General features: G+C 45.7%; 2 protein-coding genes across 5 annotated transcripts in view; one reads left to right on the forward strand and one right to left on the reverse strand.

The window, feature by feature from the left end:
* Window positions 1-6,034, reverse strand: part of RANBP10 (RAN binding protein 10) — a 70,319-nt gene extending 64,285 nt beyond the window's left edge. Inside the window, exons 1-2 of one of the 2 annotated variants that reach the window (XM_084533673.1) lie at window positions 5,769-6,034; window positions 5,012-5,123 (exon numbers count right to left, since the gene is read on the reverse strand). In XM_084533673.1, the coding sequence (XP_084389799.1) occupies window positions 5,012-5,123; window positions 5,769-5,988 (332 nt within the window). In that variant the 5' untranslated portion in view covers window positions 5,989-6,034. The remainder of the gene's footprint in view (window positions 1-5,011; window positions 5,124-5,768) is intronic. The other variant, XM_084533672.1, reaches the window with a different exon arrangement.
* Window positions 6,035-6,572: 538 nt separating this feature from the next.
* TSNAXIP1 (translin associated factor X interacting protein 1) lies at window positions 6,573-26,120 on the forward strand. Of its 3 annotated transcripts, none has more exons than XM_084533669.1 (16): window positions 6,573-6,892; window positions 6,992-7,179; window positions 8,909-9,021; window positions 10,474-10,597; window positions 11,947-12,040; window positions 15,667-15,863; window positions 17,066-17,201; window positions 18,038-18,207; window positions 19,630-19,789; window positions 20,067-20,197; window positions 20,785-20,913; window positions 22,496-22,657; window positions 22,842-22,951; window positions 23,786-23,909; window positions 24,257-24,363; window positions 25,841-26,120. In XM_084533669.1, the coding sequence occupies exons 3-16, from the start codon at window positions 9,014-9,016 to the stop codon at window positions 26,085-26,087; spliced, it is 1,899 nt and encodes a 632-aa protein (XP_084389795.1). In that variant the 5' UTR covers window positions 6,573-6,892; window positions 6,992-7,179; window positions 8,909-9,013; the 3' UTR covers window positions 26,088-26,120. The 3 variants fall into 3 exon arrangements, with proteins under 3 accessions (XP_084389795.1, XP_084389794.1, XP_084389796.1); XM_084533668.1 differs by having other exon boundaries at window positions 6,992-7,082; XM_084533670.1 differs by lacking the exon at window positions 23,786-23,909 and having other exon boundaries at window positions 6,992-7,082; window positions 25,841-25,978.
* The last annotated feature ends 141 nt before the right edge of the window (window positions 26,121-26,261 follow it).

The raw sequence follows: 26,261 nt of genomic DNA on the forward strand, positions 1-26,261 counted from the left end.
CCTCCTCTCCCCCGTTTAAAGGGAGCACTGCTCCAAGGAACTGATCAAGCCAAAACCCAACCAAGCAAAAAAGATGGTTAACCCGATCCAACTCATTGCCTTAGTGCTGGCAGGAGGAAAAGGGGGAGTTAACGAAGAAATCATGGCACCAGGAAAAGCTAGAGCAGGTCTTTCAGCAGCCTTCCTGAGGCCAGCTCACGGAAGAGCCCCGGTGAGATGAGTGAGACTCATCGCAGAGCTCCAGCACACCAAGGCACCCACAACCGAGCTGCTGTCCCAAACCAGACATGGCCAGGAGAGAGCTGTCAGCAGCAAAATGCCACTCTGAGGACCAGAGGAAAGGCTGCAGGACAGGGGACTTTGGCCAGGAACCTGTGCATGCTCAGAATCTGCCTCCAGGAGCTAAAACAGGTCGCGAAAAAGAAACATCAGTCGGGAACAAGCACGGCCGCCCAGGAGACAACTCACCTTGCCCCTGTTAAAGAGGTTAACAAAGCCAAATTGTCCTTCTGAGTCACAAAAGCCTCCAAGTCACAGACTGGCTGCCCTACCCTGATGAGTCTTACAGGCACCGCTCCTGTTTACCAAGGGGGGAGCATCCTACTGGGGAAGGAGGCCGCGAGGTGCGCTGACGAACCAGCGGCGCACAAACACGCTGCACAGAGGGAGCATGAAAGTCCAGCACCTTCAAATATAGCTGAGGTTGAGCCACCGTGATAAAAGCAGGAGTTATTTGTGGCAGCTCAGGAACACAAGGGGCACGGCCGTTTCTGCAGGACTGTTCAGACAAGGAATGCTGGAAGGGAGCCACTCAACGAGCCACATAGAGGCTGGAGCAGAAGGGACCGTGGGACCCTCCTCCTCCTCCATCCTCCTGCCCTGAGCACAGCAAACTCCCACCCAGCAGCCCGGGGTCCCCTGTCTGACTCTCCTTCAACCTGTGTCTGAGAGCAGATCCCTGAGGAGCAGTCCTTACTGAGGGGAAAAACCAGCAATTTCTGGCACTGATGTCAGCAGGTTAAATCATTCCAATTATTTTGCCGTGGCCAGTTTTCAACCAGTTATCTCCCTGAAGCAGCTCCCCACAAAACTGGGTAACAGATTGTGAGCACGAGGGAAGGCAAGGAAACAAGGCGAGTGGCAGGGCAGAGCCCAGGGTCTTCCCCTGTATCGTCGTAAAGCCTGGAGGAACCACTCCCTGCCTGCTCACTGCAGACAAGGAGGCGAGAAGAGGGCTGCAGCCGCTGGTAGGGAGTGTAAGCTGAACTCAGCTCTACTCTCTGAGGATAAGAACCACCTCCCCAAACGGTATCACAACCAACAGGCCGATCTACTGGCAGATCTGATTTTTTACACGAAGGACAGGACCAGTTTTTCAATGGTAGTCTGGCAGCTTCCCCTCTCCCAGGGAAAGGAAACAGTAAATAAAGGCGATGCCGCATCAGTAAAGGCTAAAACCAACAGGGTGAGAAATGACCGCTGTTCGGCTAAAGGTGAGCCTCAACCATCTTTAACTGGAAAGGCAGTGGCTGTATCTCAGCATGAGCAGGGGAAAATACAGAGCAGGTGCCTTAAACTTAAAGGGCAAGGGAGAAAGACAACACAAAAGCAGCTTTTTTTTTTGCCAGCTACGGCTGCAGAGCCATGGCAGTCTGAAGCAACCGGTGTCTGCGCTGCCGCAGTCCCTCCCTCTTCCCTCGTACTGGGACTGGGGTTTGCAAAACCGAGCAGGTAAGCGATCTGCCTGAAAAGCAGCAGGGCTGGGGGGGCTTTTATTTTGCAGCAAGGATGCAGTGAGGTAGGGAGGAAACAAAGGAAGGAACCACAGCACACTTGACTTAGATCACCTTCAGCCCATGAAAACAACCGATGGGAGAAGTTTCTCAGCTTGCTCTGCACTTCAGCGACTCCACCTATGCAGAGCTGCCCAGGTCTGATGTCAGTTCAGGAGCCCTTGCTGTACCAGAACATGCCCTACAGAGGCAACATCTCATCAGGAAAAAATAAAAATAAAATCATCTGCTGAGCTTCAGGACCCTTACACTGCCAGTAAATGTCATTTCTATCCTTTTTCTTACCTGCAACTTCAGTTTTTCTTGTGCATTAACAACTGTCAGCACCTGAGCAGGGCACACAGCGCTAGGCTAACAGATTTATTAGCACTGAAAGACAGCTTTGAGCTACCGAGCAAAAGCCCTCAAGCAAAATCAATTGTAACTCCTGAAAGCACACTTTCTGAAACTCATTCAACCAAAGTGTTTGAGTAAGTCTTGTTTAGCAACCTGATTGCTCTGATTTTAAACCAAACGTGAAGAGCTTTCACAAGCTCCAGCAGCAGAGACACAATGGGTATAACATCACGTCACCTTCCCCTCACTGCTCCAAGCAGCACAAATAAACAAGGTACCAAGCAGAGACTTTACACCTGAAAAGCCCATTCTGAAAATGAGCTCAAGAAGATTCCTCTTGCTCTCCCCTTGCTCAGGGGCTTCCAGTGAAGTTCCTAGGGACAGGCCTCACCACTTATGCCACTTGGAAACTTCCTTTCATTCCCTCCAACCCCTTCTTTAGATTTCTGGCCTTTAATTCCTTGAAACTGAAGCCACCATGGCGTAATAAACACCGGAGAGCTTCCTAAGAACAGAGATGCTGCTGACAGTTCGGCATTAGAACACACGGGGCCCCAACGGGCTCCCTTCAAACTGTTAAAAATGAGACACACAAGAGCAAGCTTTAAGGGACAGGCAGCAGCTATAAGGTCACAATTACAAATCCCCAAAACCACAACGATAAATATTGGAGCACTCTCCACCAGGAAAAGAAAAGCAAGGCACCGGAGCGGCTGAGACATAAGTGAAGCTCTCCAATGGCTCACCACAGCACTGCCTTTGGACCGTAGCTATCAACATCTCATGTTCATGTCACTATAACATTAATACACACAGTTCCGTATCATCCAGAGTGTTCCTGAAGTAATTGGGATTACAGACAACGAAAAAAAGACAAAACTGATCTTAGGAGGCATGCAGCAAATTCCATCATCTCCCTGTAATGTTGACCTGCAATGCAACAAGGACTAAGTGCTGCTCAGTGACCTTTCATAAAGTGATTTCCTCAGAAATCTGCCTTGATGCACACCGGAGATAATTTTAATTTTAGCAGCTACATAAACTAATCAAGTGCACGGTTTCAGAAACAGACAAGCAGTTCAACACCAAGTCAGCGAACTGAAAGAACAGAGAAGGGCTTTTCCCAGCATTCGTAAAGCATCCAGCCCAGAGTTCACATACACACAGCTAACCTTCCACAGTTGGTAATTATTGCAATTATTGCACCAAATGCAGCACCACTGAAGATCCTTTGCAAGTCCCCTTACAAGCAGGTCGCTTCTCAATCCAACAGTGACAGCAACAGTACGAAATTAGGACTAATTTGGCTTCTAATGGGAATGTTTGCTGCCCTTCCCTAAGACCTGTAAACAGGCCACAGTTCAAATGTTATTCTTGCAGGATCGCATTAATTAATTACACTCAGAACCTTCTCCTGGTCTGCTTTACCTTCTGGGTGGCTGTAGCTGTGATATTCAGCCTTTAGCAATGGAAAAAAACAACACATGCATACAAAGCACGTTGATGCCTTTACGATAATTAAGAACTGATCTACACTGCCAGCAGAAGCCCAAATCCCGTCAGAAATGCCCCTTTGCTGCATTCCCACATTCCCCCAAATCCTGAATAGGCTTTTAAAGGAACTCCATAAGAGACATCCTGATCCAGCCACATTTTGGGTGAAATAATGCCCAATACAGTGAGCACAAGACTGGATGAGATCCAGAACTCGCTGCCAGGTCAGGTCAGTGAGGTATCGCTTAGTAAGGTACAGCTGCTTCTAACGTAGGATTTGCTGCTTTTGCAGTTCTTCCACTCAAAATAGCATAGACTGATATGGCAAACAGAGTCTCAACAACAATCTACAGCGTTAAATATTAATGTAAAATATATATTTATATATTTATATATTTGGTCAGGAAAAACACTCTTTTATTCGGCATTCTGGATCCAGCACAGTCTCCCAAGCCTCCACAGTTGTGATCTGTCACAATGGAATCTATCCTGAGAAAACAACTCAAGTCCAACCTCAGGACCTCCACCAGAAATGATGTAAGTTTCACAGATTCCAGCTTACATGCACACACCCCTCATTCCCTCCCCAAGATCTTTTCCTTCACCACATATACAGGACATTTAAAAACAGCCTCAGACGTTCTCCTTCCAGCACTCTCGCAGCACTATTCCTGCTCTTCCCCATGCAAACATCTCTCTGACAGCCCAACATTAATTTTCAGGTCCCTCCCTTATTCTGCACTCCAATTTTGAGTCATCAGGAGCTGTGATCCAAACATGAACCCTGCACTCATTAGCTAGATCCCGATTTCCAAATTTTTCTTCCCATGAGGCAGCCTAATGAAAACAGCTGTGTGTCATCACCCGATCGGGAGTTTGGGCACAGAATTTCTCCGTGATCAGCAGCCCTTATTCCTTCCCATCAACACACGTGCTAAATTTGAAGCCCACCCACATTTCAACAGAAACATCCCCAAGAAAGATCGTTTGTTCCCCTATTAAAGAACAAAACTAGCAAAAGTGCAATTTTTCTGTCTATTGTGAATTCCATCTAGGGCTAGGCTCCCAGGCCACCTCTGTGATACCTCACTGCTTCTTTTTACTGCCAGGTGTCTGAGTGACCAGACCGAGCTAGCAAGAGAAGAGTGTTATAATTCAAGCTGTGCCAGGCACCCAGAATTTCTTCCATTTGCATAACTGCCCACATCGAGCTGTGCATTAAGAAGCTGTGCAAGTGCCTCTGCCTCCAGAGCGATCTGACCGTGCGTTTGCCCGTTAACCCCAGGTAAGAGCCGTCTGACCTCCAACCCTTCGGGAGGGGAAGGCCTGAGCACAGCAGGGCTGTGAAACACGCGCCACCGCCCAGCAGGCCGGGCTGAGGTACTCACCCATCTCTACCTTTGCTGACGATCTTCACCTCAAAGTAATAAATGCCACAAGCTGCAGGGATGGGGTGCGTGGCCCTGACTGAGGCAGCATCTTTGTGGTTTTTACCGTGACCTGGGAAAGAACAAAGATCTCAGTCCCTACGGGCTTTGAACCCTCTCACGTTTTGTTGTAGAGCCCTGCTGGCTGAACCTGGCCGGGATCTCTTTCTCCCCACATCCAAAGCGCACATCCCAGAGGCTCAGGATGTGCGATCCCGCACTGCCCCCACCTCCAGCGCCGCAACTTCCCCTTTGTTCCCCCCACCACCACCACCCCCGATGGGGCTGAGCGAGGCGCTGCGCGACCCCTCCACCTCCCCACCCGCACTGCCCCGACCCCGAACGGCTCCGTTACACAACAGGGGCCCCGCCGCCACCATTTCCCAACTAGGCACCGAAGGCTACGCCCGGCTCTGTACGGGCAGGGCAGGAACAACAGCCTCCGGCAGCGAGCCCCGGCTCCTACGGGCATCAACCCGAGGGCCCCCAGCCCCGGGGACCCCCCGAGCCCCCAGCCGGGCCCTGTGGGGGCCGGGCCGGCCTCAGGGCGCAGCGCAGCGTTACATAAGGCGCCCCCCGGGGGCTGCAGCCCGGCCCCAGCCCCTGCCGTGGGGCTGGGGGGGGGCGCTGAGGGGCCCGGGGGGGCCCTGCCCGGCCCGGCCCTGCCACGGGGCCGCGCTCCGGGCCCACCGCGGCGCCCCCGGCCCAGCCCCGGCACCTTTGTAGTGGACGCGGAGGTTGCCCTGCGAGAGGCCGATGTAGTTGTACTTGTCCTTGGGGCTCCAGGAGCGCGGCAGCGGCGTCTCCTCCTGGTTGACGGCGGGGTAGAGGCGGCGGAGGCGCCGGCTCAGCTCCTGCTCCTCGGCCGGGCCCGGCCCCGGCCCCGCCGCCGCCGCCGCGTCCCCCCCGTGCAGGCTCCCCGCGCCCGCCTCCGCCATCTTGGATCCGCTTTGTGTCACCGGGCGGGGAGCGAGGCCCGGCTCCCGCCGCCGGCCAATGGGGAGCGAGCGTGGCCACAATGGGGCCGCGGCGCCCGACGGGAAGCCGAGTCCGTGCCGCTCCCCCCTCCGCCGCCTCCCGCTTTCGGGCGGACTACAAGTCCCGAAAGGCAACGCGCGCGAGGCACCGCCTCGCTGCCTGCCGCGCTGCACGCTGGGAAATGTGTCCCCGCTCCGCTGCGCTCTGCGAAGAGCAGCAGCGTTCAGGACTCGCTTTCCCAGCGTGCCCCGCGGCGGCGCCGTGCCGAGAGGCCGCCGCTCCGCTGCCGGCGCCCTTCTCCTGCCTCCACGCAGGGCCCGGCTCCGGCCGGCGGCGGGGAGCGCGGGGGGCGCCGCTCCGCCGGCCTCACCCCGCTCCCGGCCTCTCTGCAGTGCCCACATCCCGCGGGGCCGGGGCCGGGCTGCGGCGGTGCCGCTGCGAATGGCGAGCCTCAACAGGCGCTGATAGGGGCAGCTATGGTGGCTGGCGGGGGTCCTGAGGGGCGAGGGGGGCGGGCGTCGCCATGGCAACGGCTGTAAACATCGCTGCTGCCAGCCCCGGGGCCCGGCTCTGAGGCGCTTTTGGGGCCCAAAGCCCCAGCTCCCGGCTCAGGGGCGGCATTTTCCCAATTGTCCCCAACCTCACCTCATCCAGTGACCGATTTGCTCGGGCTTGTCCAGCTGCAGGGCTCAGCCCGGCCCCTGTCACTGGGACAGTGAGGAAAATACCAAATATCGGTGGTTTTCACGCAGCCCGTCCTGGCATTCCGCTGTACCACAGACCTTTCCATCCGTCCCTCCGCGTACATCAACCTGCTGGGCATTCCCGTCCCTCAGGCACCGCGTAACTGGCTGCTTGTTTTAGGTACACAGCAGCCAGATTCTGTCTTCAGCTGTGTATTTAGTTAATTCTGTGTTTGTTTTTTTTTTAAGATATTCCATGTTCTTCCCTGCTGTTGCCCAGGGCCTCTCTCGGATCTCCCTGTGAGACCGCAAATTGCCAAATGCACACGAACAGCCTGAAATCCGTCCTGCCAAGGAAACACAAGGCTCCGGTGAGTTCAAGAACTCCAGTGAAACACCCAGCCCTCGCCCAACAGTGGGCTTTGGAATCTTGCTGGAAACCCAGGGATCATCCAAAGCTATTAGGAAGTCAAGCCAATTTTAATTATCTTTATATTTTGTTTAATTGAGAACGAAGGGGGGGTGGGGACGGGTGGAAGTTGTGTGGTGATGCAAACTCCTGTATTTCAGATTCAGGTGTCATCCTTGTGGATTAATTACAGGATCTTTAAGGGTGGAGGAAAGAGAAGAGGAATATAAATGTCGTTCTTGGCTGCAACAAGTTGTGTGGACATACATGCCAAATACCGCAGCCAGAATTTGACCCATATAGTTTAAACTAAGGAAAGAAAGAAACCACGAGTTGTTTAATTGCAGGCTAAAAGCATCTTACAGCCAACAGGAACATCTGCTCCATAGTGTGCATCAGTCTTAGTAATTAAAATAAACTAGCATGGAGACAAACTATATCCAAATTATGAAAAAATAAATCCCAGAAACACGTACACCAACAAAGTAATAACAACTTTTACAGACCTTAACCCCTTCATTTTTATTTTGGAGTTGTTTTTTTTCTCATTGGCATTTTGTTTGTATTTCGGGAATGTGCCACTTCTGTGACAAGCTATAAGTGCTACAGTAATACAAGAACTTTAAGTATTGCTCTTTCCCTAGAGCTGGGACCTTCTCTAAGCATTTTCCTCATTGGACAAAACAAAAATTCAAATCTCAATAGCTTGGAATCCCACTGTTTCTCCAATATAATCCTCATGCTTCTTGCAGTGAAAATCAGGCATTTAAGCTTCTGAGCCTTTACATTTAACTGTTTCAAGGCTTAGTCAGTCTGAAGTTTAGGTTGTGACAGTGACATCTCTGGCCTCAGACTTCTGTTGGCACATTATTAATTTTCTTTTAAAGCTTACAGGCAGAATAGGAAAGTATTTATATTGAACAACGTCATACTAATTGTTTGGTTGTCCTAATAAAATAGAGCAATCCAGCGTAGATGTCCTTTTTTTCCCCAAAAAGAAATACTGAGGTAATTCCAAGAGAGAAATTAATTAACAGACTCCTAAGATTAACAAGATTTTGCTTTCAGAAAAATCATAGAATCATGTGGGTTGGAAAACACCTTCAAGACCATCAGCCTGTACTGAATCCCATCAGTAGACTGTGTCCCTTAGCGCCACTAAGGGCAGAAATTAGTTTCTGAAAGAAATTTCAGTTATCACTTTTTACTGTTCCTCAGACCTTGTCCTCATTAAGTTGTACACCGCTAGGAACCCAGCTGTTTGTGTAGGGTCACCAACCTGCATTTAAAACTCACAATCCACACGAGTCAGCATTGCTCAAGACACCCTCGCTATGGGACACGCTCCACTGCAAAGCTCCCTAGTGGAAACAAGACCGAAGTCAAACCTGTTATTTTGGTTTCATCTGGATTAACCCAAGGTTCTGATTTGTGTGATGCTTTAATTTCCCAGTGCAGATCATGAAACCATTTTTTACCCAAAGAAATCAACGCTTTCCCACAATCACGTAGTCTGGGCAGCACAGCCACCAGGAGACGTGCAGGGGTGTTTCAAAAATTGTACTGGTGTGGGAAGATGATTACTTCAAAGAACAAAAAGTTTACTTGGATTTCAGGTGTGCTCACTCCTGGCTGAGGAGAGTTTCGGTATGCCCCTCTTCTTTCCGTTCCACATACTCTTAGGCAGTTGTATTGACTGTGAGACATTATCAAGGGTATTTCAACCTAATTTTGTCTCTTTGTTGTCTTTGTAGTGCTCTTAGAACCTAATCCTTTCTCTCTTTTCAGTCTTTTCAGCTTTCTGCTAGAGGCCATTGGTCCACATGGCCTGCATTTGCATCAGGGCAGACAGTGCTAAAGAACCATAAACCCTGCTGTGCCCCAGAGGAGAGGATGCCTAGGTAAGCACAGCTAATCCACAGGATAGCTGGAAGCGGTTCTTGAAAACCAAGAATTTACAGAGTAGGGTCTCTTCCAGCACTAGTGACAATAGGGAGGTTGGGATATTCCACAAAGCTTGGGCATACCAAAAAATATTGTTGGTCCTGACTGGTAGCTCTACAGGATATGTCAAATATTTATGTAATAGCAGCCGTGCGTAGTATAAATGTACCAAGAAATGCTATCATTTAATGATTCACTGACCTACATTTCATAGGATCCTGTCAGGGCCCTGACTGCCCCAACAGGCTCCACCAGCTCTTGTCCAGTCCCAGACATTTGGGTGCCTGGGCTCAAGACAAGTCCTGATATGGCACAGCTGGGTAACCTGTGATCAGGTGCTATAAGAAAAGCTGTGAGAAGCCTTCACTTAGGCACGTTCGCCTCTGTTTCTTGCTTGAGCCATGTTGCAGCCACGTCTGTCTTGTACCTGGCCTGCTGACTTGACATCCCAAGCTTGGCATCGGGCCTTCCTCATGTCTGTGGTGATCATGAAGGATGATCACTGACCATCAGGGGACCTGCTCTGCTTCTCTTGTTCACGTTCCGTTGGTCACTGTTGCTGGTTGCCTTGTCACCCCAGGGTCCCAGCTCCCCTTCCCTTGTGGCAGACGCAGCATTGCTCCTGCTTCTCCAGCAAGAATCAAGGGATTCTGAATCCAGGGGCTGAGCTGGGTTACAGCCACTGAGCAAAGTGTCCCCCGAGGAGGCTTTTCACAGGTCTGTCTCACGCCTGAGCCTATTCCTAACCCCTGATCCCCAGTTAGAGCTCTGCCATCACACAGCTCCAAGCCCCTAGGGCAGGGGAGGCCACTGCAGAGCCTGTTGGTGTACTCAGGGCCCTGACAGACCTGCAGGACAGCTGTGCAGGGTACAGTTAAGGATAGCTGGGCTTTTCAGTTTTAATTCTGTTTTTAATGTAATAATGAACTAGGCTTGATGGCATCCAGCAAAGGGACAGTTGGCCTAGGACCTCAGCAGATGTAGTAAATTATCAGTACCTTTTTTGAAATACTTGTTTTCCTTGACCTCTCTTCAATTATGTAATTAGCATTTATTCTTTTTGGACACAGAGAAAAAACTCACTTGTCTTTTTATACCAAAAAGTATCATGAAGGGGAAAGCATACTTTTAATAGTAACAGCATTCTTGAATAGTCTTCTGCTCTGCAGAGGAATTTTAAATCATCCAATGTACATTTCATGATTTTTCCTTACATGAGAGAATATATTAAGTGCTACAGTAAAAAAAAAAAAAAAAAAAAAGTGAGGCAAAGTGAGGTGAAAAAAGTGAGGCTGTGAAGCAATGCACAGTAGGAAGAAAACCAAGATCCTCAAGCTGATTTATTATGAGTCCAATCCTATGTACATGACACGAGGCTACGTGTCCTTTCTTTTCCTGTGTCTCTGCAGCAATAAACAGGCCCTTCTTACCATTCCAAAGCCACGCTACTTGGAGCAGCTGGAGTCTTACTTAAGGAAAGAACTGCAATATCTTGACCTGACTCAAAGGAACTCCCAGGAACTGAGGTTACAGGTCTGACACAAGATTCTGTTGACTTGAAACAACATCCTGAGATTGGTTATTTAAACTGCTCATCCAAAGAAAATAGACAGGAAGAGTATGCACCTCTGAGTCGTATTGGATAAGTGGGTTTGCAGCTCATGTTAGAGAACTTGCTCAGAAAGCAATTTCTATCTCATGTTGTAGTTTATGTGTTGGGTTTACACGTTGTTGAGTAGCATACTTCACATTTTCTGTAACTGTTCCATTTTCAAATCAAAGGCCAAGTAGTCAAAAAGACAGTAATCTAAAGTGGGTGTGAAACAATTTACTCACTGAACTCCTGCCTAAACCCATAAAGTGTGTAGGTTTCAAAATTTTCACTGTAAAATTCTCATTCCTGAAGTTAGGTTTCTGCAAGAGACAAGAATGGACTCTCTCATCCAGCTCTTGCCTAAGCATAATTAGGATCCCCCAAATTAGTAGTTTCTACTGTATCTGATCCTGGGGGCTTGTTGTGTTTGAGAACATACCTATTGAAAACCACCACTTCAATTCAAAACACAGAGTAGGAGTACTCCTGTTTTTGTAATATCCTGCAATTAGAGCATTTACGCAGTGTGGGAAGTTTGAATTGGATTTTCTTTGCATGAATTAATTCAAATTCTCATTCCCAAGGGAATCCTGTAGCGATGAGGAAAGAAAGTGGTATATGGAAAAGAATGGAGAGAAATAAAGAGTGACTAATGGCAAGAGAAAACAGGTTTCATAAACGTGCTTATGCTTTGAAAATATTTTTGACTGTCTTACAAGACGTGTTTAATTGTGCTTAATAGTGAGGAACACTCAGTGAGAATATTACCTATTGCTAGTGAAGTCTTCCCAAGACCCAGATACAACGTGGGAGTCTGACTGTCCTCTCTGAACAAGATCTACTCTGGTGAGGACGGCATCTGCACAGCAAGAGACTATCTGCCTTGAAGAGCTTATCATTTAAGTAGACAAAATAGGCAACAAAATCAGCAATGGGATCTTGTTACGTATCTTTAAAATTGTCCATATTGTAACTTGAGTTCTAGTCAGTTCTATCTGAAGAGCAGCATTTTTGTTTTGGAGCTGTGCTCTGACAGACTTGATTAAAGCTTTTCTTTGGCACTAAAATCTCTTCTCTCTGTCATGCTGTGGTGTCTATCAGCATTGGAAGTCATTTCACCTGTGCATGACAAATTTGGGACTGTGGACCAGAGATGGAGAGACAAAATACAATGTAGTAGAAGTATTTTTATACTTATTCTCACCGTCATGCTGTTTGTGTAAGACAACAATGATCTGAATTCTGAGAAATGTGCCACTATTTTCTCAAGCTCTCTTTCTTCTCTCAGCCCTACAGAGAGATCTTTGAATTCTTCATAGACAACTTCAAGACCTACAAGCCCTTGCTGTCAGCTATAAAGAATGAATATGAAGCTACACTGGGTAAGCTCTTGAACTTTGGTGGGGGAACACTAACAGAGATGTCTTACACAGCTGATAAGTTCTGTTGAATATATAGAGAGAGTAAACATTCTAAAAATATATAGAGAGAGAATAGTTCAGTGGAAGTTGAATATGTATGACATACATATGTGTCAACTGATAAAACTATCTTTCTGACCCATTAGTGGAGTCTTCCTATGGCCCAGATGTGACATGGGAGTCTATTTCCTTCATACGTAACATAGTTGTTTTTCTATAATTTATCAAATTTTTAGATTTAAGGTTTTTATTTATCTTATATTTTTTTTTAATCTCCACTACATAGACAGCTCAGGCAATGGCAATGTCTCAAGGTTTTTCTGGAACAATCATGTCTACAGTGGAGCGTATCATACTAATATATTTGGATGCACTTGTACCAGTAACTTGAAGCTTGAATTACTCCCGAAGCAAGGCAGGGCAGAGAACTGAACTGGCTGTTCCCTGTCCATTCTTAGTGTGCTTTAAACTTCTCTTGGTGTTAAGATGCCGCAGTGATACCAGTACTTTGTAAACAATCAGAGGGCTAGAAATAGACTGTAACCAAGAGCTCATTTCACATTAGGCACTGAGCAGCTGTCAAGTGTCAACAGTTTTCTACCAGGACAGTCTCTTAAAGGACATGTACTGTTTATCCCAGTACCTGTTACCTGGGCTACCTAATTACTCATTGTAGGCAAAAATCTTTCTTTGCACAGTGCACTTCAGTCACATAAATGAGTCAGTATTAATCATTACATAAAAACATTTTTTAAACTATCAGTTTCCTTCCAGAACTCTTTAGCAAACATTTCTTTGCTTCAGATCCCAGAGAAATTACTAGTGTCTGTGCTGCGGTCTATATTGTACTGCTTTCTGAAGCCTTTTTTTTTTTTTTTAATATATTTAACTATCTTTTGTATTTAAGTGTTTTTTGTTTTTTTTTTTTTGACTCCTCCATATTGCTTGGATATGGTATTTCTCCTTTTTATTCTTTGAAGTCTCTGGAGATGCAGTAAAATGTATCCTTTATGATAACTTTATATTTTGGAAGAGACAAAAGTAAGTGTCTTAAGAACAGAAAGTATAAAAGAGAAAAGGAAGGAAAATGACTGATTTGTAGAACTGTTCTCCTAACTATTTATCTTAAATTATTCTTATTCTTACATGATGTATGACTGCATAACTGGTTATGACCTAGCAAGCATGCTGTATCTACAGCATTTCAGCTCCTTTTGAAGCAGAACCTAAACCCCCTCTATAACACAGCATTGTTTCTCTCAGCCAACTATTATCTTTTTGTCCAAGTGATTTAACAGCTTTATCTTGCTCTTTTTTTCTGCCAGTCATATTCCATGCTAGCTTGGACTGTATGACATTGAAGGTGCTCAACATTGCGTCCACTGCTGGTGGGAGTTCTCCCTATAAATGTGCTAGCATTACTGCATATTCCCAGTTCAGTCAGAATAATCTGTTTTTAAAGAAATTATAAAAAAACAATCTTACTACTTAATTAAATGTTGTCCTAATACTGTACTGCTTACAATGTATGTTTAGCTGCATCGCTTTGGCAGCACAAAGTCTGGAGTAGCATAGCTGAGCACACAGACCAGAGAAAGCAGAAGCCTCTAATAGGAACAGGGATGTGCAGCCTGTACTGGCTGCTTGCAATTATTTGTCTTCTGCCAGAACTGGACGTATGACTGCAGCTGCAGCTCTTTTGGTTATTAAAGTTGTGCTGAGACAGCACTGAGGCTTTATTAGCATTGTTTCTGGAGTAAATCCACATGAATGTGAAGATATTAAGCAGTATTTGAGACGTAGCACTGTGAAGGAGAGCTATCATATCCCTACAGCTGTTAGCTTAATCTGAGATAAAGATTCTGTTTTGGGAGCTCCTTTAAGAGGAAACGGAGCGACAGGGTAGGTCTTCACAACAATGTTATCCACAGCTGCATCCATTTCTTGATTAAAATTATACTGAGATTGCTGTGTCCACAGAGGCTTCACATCTGCTCCTCTGTGCTGGTGAGACATCTGGGCACATTCAACTGTCCTATACGTGCAATGAGCTGTACCACAGCCTGAATTCTTTCCAAGTGGGAGAATGTCTCTCCTTTCTTGGCATGAGTTATGAGAGGTCATCAGAGAGCTAATGCTCTTAAATGACACTGGCCAGCATCCACACTACAAAATAATCACTTTGGCAGTCAACTAGTTGTGCTCAGTCTAGCTTCTGACATACTAGGCAGCTACAATTAAGCATGCTGTTGCACTTAAAAGGGTTTGCGTGTGGTCAGGAGCCAGTTGTGAAACACTCAAATTACACCCCAGAACAAGTCTGCTGAAGTTTTAACATGGTGTTCTTAGCTTACACTGAGAACCCAAATAGTACAGTGGCAGAATCCCTATGCTAATGCTCTAATTTTTGCTCTCTCTTGGGGAGCTGTCCTAGTACAAGTGGAAAGAGTTTTGAAAAACCTTTGGTACAGTTATAGTGCAGGAAGGAAACTCACACCCAAGTATAATAAGAAAAGTAGTTCCTGTTCTTAGATTTATGTATGCATTTTAAGTTTTAAAATACAAGGTTTGTTGCACAGTATTTATACATGAATACTAATATTGGGTTTTATCAAGGAGGGAAAAATCTGCAAATCAGATTATTGAGCATCCACCAGCATTTCTACCCTTCTGTTCAGAAGAGGGTATTGCTGTGTGTGCCGTATTCAGCAATCAAAACCTTTGCCACAGCCTCATTTGACTCACACCATATCCTGTCTTTAAGCGTTTTATTCTCCTGGTGGACTTCCACCTAGTCATAAAAACAAGCCTCCACACCAAGGAGATGGTGTCAGATGAAATTCTACCATGTAACAGTAACTGGGACCCAAGTCAAGTACCAGAACTAGTCTCGCCAGATATGTATTTTAAGGAAAATTTTCAAGTCGAAGGGGAAGTAGCTGCAAGTGAAAAGTACAAATTACAGCAGAGAAAGCCAGTATGTGCATAAATTCTTTACTAGATGTACTGATGAGAAATGCAAAAGAAGCAAGTGCATTCCTGAACAGAGAGGAGAACAAGCAGACATGTTTGTAAACTAAAGGTTGCACAAGACCGTGAATTTGGAGACAAGAAAGCAGATCAAAGTTTATGGAGAATGTGCCTTCACAAAAGATGGTAAGCTACTAATTACTAGCTGTCTTTAGCTCCATGTGCTGCCTGTGCTTAAACAATGACAACTTCCCACCTAGTGAAATGTGTCACCTGTGCTTATTATATTTCATCAAAACTGTAAATACTCAAGAAAACAAAATAAAATACTGTTCATCCTTTGTTTTCCAAACCATGATAAACAGCATTAACTAAAACCAGAAACCCTTACATAACAATGTTTATGAGGTTCATACGCACAGCTAGATAAATGACAGAATATGATCTCAAACTACACTACTCCCACTCCTTAGAGGCTCACCAGGACAGGTAGTAAAAGCACTGTGTTCACTCCCACTTCCAACATGCACTGTTTTTGGGTTGAATACCCAACATCCCAGCTGAGTAAAATTCAGGCTTTGCTGCTCATTGTGAGAACCCACCTCTGCTTTCTTTAGCTCATCAGAAGGAGACAATTCGTGCCCTAGAACCCCTGAAGGCTATGGTCACAACTGTGTCTGAGGAGTGCTCCCAGCAGATATTGGCACTGCAGGAAAAGGAGAAAGTTGAAATAGATATGTTAAAGCAAGAGAAACAACATTTGTTAAAGTTTATTGACAACATGAAGGAAGAGAAGAGTTCTCTTCAGACTCAGGTAAATTAGACTATGAGTCAAACATTTCCCAGCTTCAATTAGATGTCTTTTATACATCTAATCTCTTGCCTCCCAGCCTCTCATCCTTTGATGTCAGTAGTAGTTCTGGAGCGGGCACTGAGCATCTGGCATACTGGATCTGGTACGGTAGTGATACTGGATCTCAGCCAGCTCCAGAGAACATCCTGTTCCCTTGGGATAGGCTGTTCTGCTGCTGTCAGAGGTCTTCACTCGTATCTGTTGTCCCATCTGGTTCTTGCAGAGTCACATTTAAAGTGAGGAAGAAAATTCTAGTACTAGCATTTTAAGTTCTCACTTAAAAGTACATGTACTCCTTACAACATTGTACCGTTAGCATCTTTAAATCTGTATCATTCATCCTCCTGCCAGTGAGTTACATTGGTATCTACTGACAAGATTATTTAAGTCTTTCCAATTTAAATTGTTGGTTTACGCAGGTCTCAAACAGTTTCAGGAACTGAGGCTGAAATAATACTACTGCTAGAGAGCAACACGAGCAGGGCTGCTCCATGAGGATGAACCAGGAGCTGAGGGTGATTTTCAGTGCAGTCAGAGCCACGACCCACCAGGGCGGTCCCAGAGCACTTGAGCAGGGGGCTGCTAAGTCTTCATCACCAGTTCCAGATGAGGCGGTTAACCCCAGGATCCAGCCATGGGTGGGGGGAAAGTAAAAGAACACCTTCATTCATTCATTCATTCCTTATGTAGCACATAAGGTAGGTATCAGCAGTGGCAGGATGTGATCTTGTAATTAAATGCACATCATGGGAATAAACTACAATTTTACACATAATCCCAGTCCATAGAGCTCCAGATTTCTGATAGTTTTGCCTATGGGAAGAGTAGCAGCTTTTTTTCCTGCGTGACCAGCAACAGAATACATTACTGGGAGGTTTTTCTAGATAAGGTTTACAACAGAGGAGTGGTGTAACCCAGAGCATGAAACTTATGTAATTCACTTTCTAGAAGGCTAAACACAGATGGAGCACTCTTCTACACACTTCTTCAGAGTTTGAATCCTTCTGTCATGTTTCCATCAGGCCATCCTTTTCTACAGTGTTATCTCTCACCCACTTTCTTGCTGCATTTTTTTTTCCACCACTTTGCATCCCTTACACCACCCTCTGCTCCTTAGGTTCTGCTCTGTGCTCCTGATAAGTTCAAGCCTCTGTTTCCTGCAGGTGGAGCGTCTGCAGATGAGTGTAGCTGAGGAATATACTCGCTACCTCAATGAGTACGATGCCCGCAAACTGCTTCTAGCAAAACTGAATGATATGCATAACGAACAGCTGAACGTGAAACGGCACCAAGTCCAAGGTAGGGAAAGTGGATCTCCACAAGAAGAGATCCTGCCCAGAGACCCAAGTGCATACCCGTGGGTACAGTGTTGAGTTTCTCAGCAATATCATTAGATATGCTCTGATTCTTACAGTAAGCTAGACAAATTCATAGACAAAATATCCATAAATATGTAGGCAGGGATGTACCTCCTAATAGTCTGACCTGATTCAATAAGCCGTTACTTATATACTTGTATGCTCTTAATTAGCATTACGGGTAAATTGAAGGAAGGAGCTGCCCAGTGCAAAGGTTCTTTTATCTTTTTTTGACTCCTGTGCCAACAGTCATCACATCTTACCCAGCCATAGCTGACACCTTGATGCTTGTCCACAAAGATGAAAAAACTGCTGAAATTCCGGAGCTGCAAATACCTTAATTTATGCAACTTACTGGCATTGGTGGCACAGAGGTGGTGGGGACCCTTTCAGTATGGGATCTCTGTTAATCCAGTCTGGCTACAGGCACCCATCATCCTACTGGTTCATACTCACTGGCTACAGCTGTCGCATCTGCCTAAGAGTTCTCCCAGCCTGTGCTCCTTTCCTTGCTAATGAAAACCAAGCCTGAGCTTTCGAATACATGTGTGTGGGAGAGCAGGCGGGACGATAATGTGAATGTAAACAGTAATGTGAATGTAAACACTGCAGGTTACTCCAAGACCTGCAGTTCTCTACTCATAACACAGTCCATACCTATTCAGCTTTTGTGGTCACTTTGTAGGGTTGTGTGATCTAGGAGCTTAGTAGATGATTTAGAAAACTATGACTGCAGTTTTACTATCATAAATTTTCATCAATGGCTATTGTTTAAAGATATCAAGGGTGAAGATGTGGTGAAGTTAACTTTGGCATTAAAGATAGCTCGGCAGGACCTCACAAAAACCCAGGTGAAGCTGAATGCAATGATAGCAGACTATGGAGATGTTGTCCCCCGGAGAGAGTTTGAGTCACTGGAGAAAAAATACTCTGATTTACAACAGGAGGTGAGCATAAGCTCCTAATTTTCGAGCTGTACCACATGAATGCAAACATAATGATGCTTAAGTATTCAGGTTGGGAGAAGGATTCCATAAACCCAGAGCTCCTATATAGGCACATCTTTGTTGCTTGTACATGGAAATACATGAAAAGCCACTGTTTTCTAATCCCCTAAAGCTCACAGTCTTTTGGTATCACAGACTATCTGAACACTCAAAATCAGTACACCATCACAAACCTTTAACATCCGTTTTAACTGAATTAACACAATAAAAGCAATAACAGCCAGAAGACCACCGAAAGCCTGCAGATCACTGCTTGGGAAATACTGTTTGAAATCATCAAACAGGTATATATAAATTAACTAGGTTCATCTCACATACATGGCACAGTTTTGTCCAAACCACAGCTAAGCGAAACTACTGCTGAGCTGGGCTATGAATGAATTTCTATCTAGCTGGGTTTTTGCCTTTTCCAATAGTATTAAATGGCTTCTTTACCCTACTGCAATACCAGGATCATCAACCCCACCACAGAGCTGATCAATGCAATTTCCAGCTGTGATAGAAGTGGATGAGGTTCCTCACGTTGCATGTGTTTGCTGCCTTTTCAGAATAAAGGTTTGACTACTTAGCTTACACATCTTGCACTTCCACATAAGCAATGCCATGTCAGATAGCAAAGGGATAACACACCAGTGACGAGGATAGGGTCTGCTTCCAACCCTGCAGTGGCAGAAAGGCAGTGGTCCCACAAACTACTCTCTAGGAGAAAGAAAAAGAGACTACCTTGAATCCCACCATGTAACCAGTGCACAGCTGTGGTGAGGGCTGGGTGAGAACCCCCCGTGAGGCAAGAAAATATTGCATGTCTTTGTGTGTCAGAAAAGCCATGTTGCTCTGTTCAGGACACATTTGGGCCATTGGCAGCTTCATTCCAGCCCTGACCATTTGCACAGCTTGATCCACTGTGCATGTCCCTTCATCATGGCATAACAGACACAGGCACAGCCCTCAAAAGCCAGACTAGAGCTGTGGTTATCTCTGCATTGTGATATACTTTTGTACTAGTAGAACAAAAACAAATCACATTAAAAAAAAAAAAAAAAAAAGATCAATGGATCTGAAGCAGATGCACATAAGACGTCTAGAAAAAACTTTCTCCTTCTATTTCCTAGTAGATTAAGGTCTGTTTTTAAATACAGAAACAGGTATAGAAGGGTCACTGACATATTTTGTTGTAAGTTTTTGGAAATGGTAACAAGAAAAAATTATAATTTATTTTTCATCCAATCTAAAAGCAATTAGCCAGGGATTGCTCTCCATAAATCCGTGGACTACACTGACTGTTCACCTGATCTGTCCAACCACAGAAAAAGTCTGTTGCTGTAGTTAGTTTGTTAAAATCCTTCTTTCTGTGTGCTTTAGATGGAGACTCTAAAGAAGGATTTTGATCAGCTCCATAAGGAATATCAAACACTGCTGGAAATTCAGAGAGAGACTGCAGAAGAGCGAGACAACTTCTTCACTGAACTCCAGCAAGCTCAGCGCAGTTGCACACCCCGGCCAAACTGGGCAAAGTGTTCAGGTGCCACCTGTATTCAGCTCCTCTTTAACCACTTTGCTATGGTATATTTCTTACCTGCAACATCCCGTTTTCTCCTAGGCTTTTAGTGAAGCAGCCTGAGAGACAGGGAGAGAGAGGAGCTTGCAGGCTATTCCATTTTGCCTTAGATACCGTAGGAGACAAACTGGATGTCTAGAGATCTGTAATTATTATAATGCTTCTCATGGATTCACACAAAACCAGTATGCATAGGCACGTTCTCCTCTTGCAGCAGCTCAGGGTCTTTTTGCTCTTGCAGAAGTGATTCCTGGCGGAGCTGACCGGTGGGGCTGTCTGGCTGAGGGGAAGACCAGCGATCAGCTAGTGGACGTGCTTCTGGAAGAAATAGGAACAAGACTGCTAAAAGAGATGAATGTCTTCCCTGGACGGGTATGTGCAAGCTTTCTCCTCTGCTTGTTTCCACTGAGATTAGCTGGTAATACGAATCCTCTAGGAAAGTGGCAGAATTGCTTTCATGGCTGGACTTGGCATCTTCAATGCTCACCTTCCCATTAGTGTAACCATGGAAGAAATTAAAGCTGGGGAAACTCAGCTGCAATAGAAAAGCTGAACTTGAGAGTGAGCATGAAGACAGCTGAAGCAGCCACACACTGCAGCGATGCTACAGGAATCATCAGGCATGCAGGTCATACTAGTGGGCTAGAGCCCCTTACTAATTCTCCACTATATAGCTGAGTCAAATTAACATCTCACTGTCTGCAAATACATGACACTAGAGATCAGATATACTCAAAACTGCCTGGATACAACAGAGATTTTGTCGATCAAAAATAACTCATGAACTAAGTTCTCACCCTAGAGTAGCTGAGACACACTGCAGAGATGCTGTCTCATAGTACTGGAAATGAGAGCCATATAAATGTCTCCTTTTTAACAGTTTTAGGCACTAAGAATATGGCTCTGGCTGCCAGTGGGGGGAATGCCTTAACTCTGTATGTTTCTTTTCCATTACTTAGGGCAAAGGGGACAAGGTTCCTGTATACCTCAGACATGTAGGCGAAGTCAAGAACAAAAAGCTGACTAAGAAGGATGTGGTGGACATCCTGAAAGACATCTGGAAAGAGAAAATTGCACTAGAACAGCAGGTTTGTCAGATGTTCTTTCTTTGTAAACAACATTTGCTGTGACAGTCAGCCCAGCTGGAAGATTTTGGGAAACCAGGGTCTCACCCATGTCCTGCCTAGGGTTCATCTGCATAAAGCTGCGTAAAGCATTTTAAGAACAGCCTCAGCTGGTAACTTTGTGGCCTGGCAGGCCTCCTCACGGATCTGACTCATTAATTATGACATTGTCAGGTGGATAGCTGGACTAGCACCATCCTATGCCTAAAAGGCTTCTTCTGCAGCTCCTGTTCCAGGGACAGCTGAGTGCTCATGGCACAGCTCATGCCTAGTCACCACTGCAAATTCAGAAACATTCAGGAGACCACGAGTCAGCACCACTTTGATGTACAGGGCTGAAAACTACAGTGGTTCAACAGCCGTTGCAAGAGCAGCTGAGGTGTCCCTGAAGAAGCCACAAGGCAAGGTGCCCAGGGGAGGAGGCATTGCAGTCACCCTGAGCTAAATCAGCCATGCTTTTGAGTCTGAAACCTTATCAGTTGGTCTACCAACTGCTGCTATTCTGGGGTGTGATGATAACATCCTGGTCTAGAGAGCACCAGGACTATGCGGTGTCTGTTCTTAGACAATGGACGCATTAGCAAAATCTGTGCAGCCAAAGCATGGCCAGGTTTTTTTTGTTTTGTTTTTTTTATGGGCAGGGGAAGGGAGTTGATTCTAACCCATGCCAAACCATTATTAAGGTACATAGGGTTTTGTGCTTGTGCCAGAGAACAAGTGGCACTGCCAGAAAAAAAAAATGAGGAAGCAAGGACTGAGAAATCACTTATATCATTAAACAAATGACTATGAAAGTGCTTTGGGTTTGTTACGCACACAAATACTTCCCTCTTCGTTGGCCAGGGTGAGTTAGGAGTGCAGGTGGAGGCCAAAGGGGTGAGGTGTGTTCTCAGCCAAGACAGACATTTGGCTGCCTGCCTGGGGAGATCAAGACTCAGCAACAGAAGAAAAGTAGCTGTTTAAGTACAATACCACCTCCCCAGATATCAGACAAGCCCTGTTACTGTGCCTCAGTTATGAGAGCAACATCGAGAGGCAGAGCCACTTTACAGGTTCTTTGTCTTGAGCCAGAAGCCTAGAAATATCTCTAAGGTCAGCCCCCAAAAGTTTAATGTTTTCTATGGCAGCTTTCTTCTTACTTTCAGCTAGGTTTCCTGGGGAAATAGGGATGTTGCAATCACTGTCTGGCTTTACTTCTCTTCAACAACCACTCCAGGTCTGAACCCACAAGCTAAGCTCAGCTAAATCTGACAGCTAAATCTATAGCAAGTTCCTATATAATTCACAACAGTAGGCAGGAGAAAAGAGACTTTATCAGTATTCTCAGCAACAGAAGAGCTTCACTGTAACTTCCGTGTTCAGGCTGTAGAGAATAAACCTAACAGAAACATTTTGAATGACCTAATAGCAGGGAAGACTCCAGCCAGCACTAGCCCTGTTAGCAGAGGTCCACAAAAGACGCAACTACATGCAAACAGCTGGAATCAAACTGGCAAAATTGATTTAGCTCTGCTGCTTATAGGAGTTGCTTGTTTGTTATCTGCAGACAGGGAAGCGACCTGTTCTTCCCGAGTTCTTTCTCAGCTACCTCCAGAAGAGGTATGGAGACACCTCTGCCATGGAATGGTCTTACACCCTCTATGAGAACATGCGACTCTGTCCATCAAACCACGTCATGAGCTCATTCTACAACATACTCACAGGGAAGGTAGGTGACCTGCAGCCCAGTGCTGCACCTCTGTAAATCACTTTGTAGATCACTAAACGCACTTCAGGTAAATTTTCTTTTTTAGAAGCAACTGCAGTCCTTTTGCAGTTTTGCTTCCTTCTTGAAGGTAGTCAAGGGATGAGAGAAAAGGCAGTTACTGATCTGTGAACCTTCCGTTTCACAGGTAGGTGAAGAACAATACCACCTCCAGAATCAGCTGATTTCAAACCTGCAAAAGGAGCTGGCTGCCTGCGACAGCTCAAACAGCGGATCCCTGACCAGCGAGCAGTTCAGGCAAGAGGATGACCATTGCCCACTAAGCTCTGCCCAATATGTGGTGCATGCTGGATGTTGTGATATGCTGAGTGCGTCTGCTTTGCTTATCTGTCAGCACAGCCAGGGGAGCAGTTTTTGTCTTTAAAATTCTTGTGAGGACAGATGTAGCAAGTCTGTACTTGTGAACTTCTGCATTAGGTTTAGAATAATGGGAATACTGCAAGTTTGGAGTAGTGAATCTGGAGATACCTGAGAATAGATGTGGGGTAGTTTACACGTACAGGGAGACAGGCTGGCAGCACCTGCCCCCTGCAAGGCTCCCTGGGGAGCTGTTTGAGAAGTTTCAGAACCCTACACAGTGCTCCCATGAGCTCCTAGGACAGGTCACAAAGCATTTCTGTGAATTCTGCTACAGCTGCAAGATTTGTCAGTCTTCTCTCAGTTGATCAATCACATGTGCTTTTTTAAGCAATAGGTAGATAAAGCATTTCTTTGGGTTATGGCACAGAGAAGCAGCAGCAATTTCCAGCACTTCAGCTGGGAACACAGCTCCAGTACAGACATGCTAGCTACCAGCTAACTGATGCTCACATCGCATTCATAGATTCCCAAATGGCTGAGCATCCAATGCTCACCTGAAGCCAAAGCTCTGATGAAAACTGTGCCCTTGTTTTATTATCTGAAGGTGCTTGTACTTCTCGAAATGCGCATCCTCTTAAAAGCAATTAATTTTTGAAGATTTGGCCCATGGAATATGGGCATACTCTTGTAACCTAAAACACTGCCAGCCATACTGGCACTCGTTAACTGCTCATACTGTAACAGCACGTTGTGTTGCCTGTCTCCATATAGGATGGCTCTGAGGGAAGCTTTTCCCCTGAAAAGACGAGGTTCAATCCAAGAACTTGTTGATGCAAGCAGATACCAGCTAGACAGCACTGAAGAACTCATTGACTACAAATCCTTATTCAAAGAAGTGAGCTGATGTTATCTATGTTTTTTTCCTTCTGACTCAGATTTAGGCAGAGGACTTAAATGACATTTGTCAGGTTAACTGGGTTTATCAGACTACCACAGCCTGCAGTGCTCACCACAGACTGTAACACCTGAAAGTAAGCTGCAGACAACTGCAGATATCTGCAGTGCAAGTCTGTGCCTTTTTTGTGATAGGAGTTTTCCCATATTTTCTCTTTATTTACACTTTTCTCATGAAAATTCCATTTCTAGCAAAGCTGAGTTATTTTAGCATACAATGGGGAATGGCTCCTACCCAGACTGGGAAGAACACATTTTTAGTACTAACATGCCTGCAATTTCCTTCAGGATGAAGAGGGGAACCCTGAACCTTTTGTTGCAAAGATCAGGAGTCAGTACGTCCGTGAGAAGCAGGAGTATCTGAGAGAGCTGAGGAACAACCTAGGAGATTTAAAGTAAGTATACAGGGAACAGGCTGATGGGGACGATAGATCGGAACAGTGAGTGCAAAGAGAACCCCCCAGTGGACACGAGTGTGTGGCTACTGCAGGGGCTATCACAAGGTCCCAGCTGTAATTACACCTTGCTGTGCCCATGCACTGGGTCTGGTCTTGAATTGCTTCCTGTGCCTGCAGTGATACCACAGAGATGGTATCACTGCACATGCTCAAGCAGTGCAAAGGATGAGTCCCCTAACAGCAATGCTAGCATGGAGAAAGGCAAGAAAGGAGCAGGATAAAGATCCTGGAATCCACCAGGGGACTGAGCATCTATGGCACACTCTGCTCACTGCTGAAGCATGAGATGAGCAAGGGAAACCATGGTCAGACAGGAGCCTATAGCCTGACAATCAGGGAATCAGAGAGAAGCAGAGAAGAGAGGGCAGATGGGATCAACACATTAGACCAGGAAAAAAAAATGTGGAAAGGCCTAGTGGAGGTCAAGAACAGAGATGCAAGTGTGCTGGAAGCCAAGATGGAAGAGGAGTAAATGGGTGGAAAGAGCAGACAGTGCTGGGAGGCTCCAGGTAAGGAGGAGTATTTGGGGGATGTGGACTGGAGGTGCTGTGAAAAACCCAGGCGTCACTTCTCCCTAGTCTGGTTTTGCAAAGTAGTGAGTCAGGGAGAACAGCAGCATTTGCCAAGGAGTGGGAATAACAGCAGGAGATGAGGTGTGGAAGGGTCAGGGAAGGAACTGAAGATGTGGAGGGTGACTCAGGATGAGAAAACTAACAAGATGAGAGTGAACAGGCTCACTGGAAGCAGCAATGGGAGAGCACAAGGTAAAGAAGAGGCAGGACAGACACAGCCTGTAAGGGATACGGCAGACAGTGAGTAGAGAAGATTGCTTCAGTAATTGAAGTCCATCTGTCGACATTCTTCAGCTCTCCAAAAACAGCAGTAAAATCCTGTATGTCCTCAGAGACTGCTTCTGAGGAATGAGAAAAACAAGCAGGACTGACAACTGCAGACTTGAAGGTGAAAATCAGATAAATAATTCCACCTAAAAAACAAGACAAGCAACGTGTAGTTTCTGCTTAGAGAAGTCTTGTGCCAGGCACCAATCAATGAGGATAACACTGAAACTGAGTTAGATGCCCAGGAAGTTAGGTACTGACAAAGGTGGGCACTGGATTAACAAGGGAAAATGTAGTTATGTAACAAAGGGTATCATAAAGCACAACAGAGCAGAATTAAAGTCTTCCCAGGTTAGTAGAAATCTAACTTTTCCTAACTTCTTTTCAGTTTGAGATTTAGTACTCAACTTTATTACATGCATATTTTAAAAAAATACTAGTGGAAGCAGAGATAATATCAAAAGGTCTCTCTGCTCTGCATTTCAAGCAAAGTGGATTCTCACTGTGGCACAAATACATAAATATTCCTTTCCCATGCCACAGCACAGCAAATGACGAAATTGTTCTTTGAACAGAGAGGTGAATGCAGAAGACCTGAAGGCAGCCTTCTGCACGATTGATCCTGATATTGATAGTCAGACACTAGATACCTACATTGGCCTGGTCTATGAAGTTGGAAGAGAACAGACGGACCAAGAAGTTGTGCCTGTGGACACTGCACTGGAAAGACTACTTGCTGGAGATGTGAGACGCGTGGGGCCCGCAGCAAGGGAAGAAAGCAAGACAGACTGTGTAGGAGAGTACGGAGACTTCCAGTACTAAGAATAAATAGCCTGTTTGATCTTCAGTTTTTGATACAAAGGCGAGCGTCAAAGTTACTGCATTAAATACCTCTTCCATGTATGTAGAGAGACATCTAAAAACTACCAGGTGAGATAAGATAGTTGGAACTATCAGATGCACTTTCAGCTTAAGCAGCAAAGCCCTCCAGTCCAG

Source organism: Aythya ferina, assembly GCF_964211825.1.
Source record: "Aythya ferina genome assembly, chromosome: 12".
Lineage (NCBI taxonomy): Eukaryota > Metazoa > Chordata > Aves > Anseriformes > Anatidae > Aythya > Aythya ferina.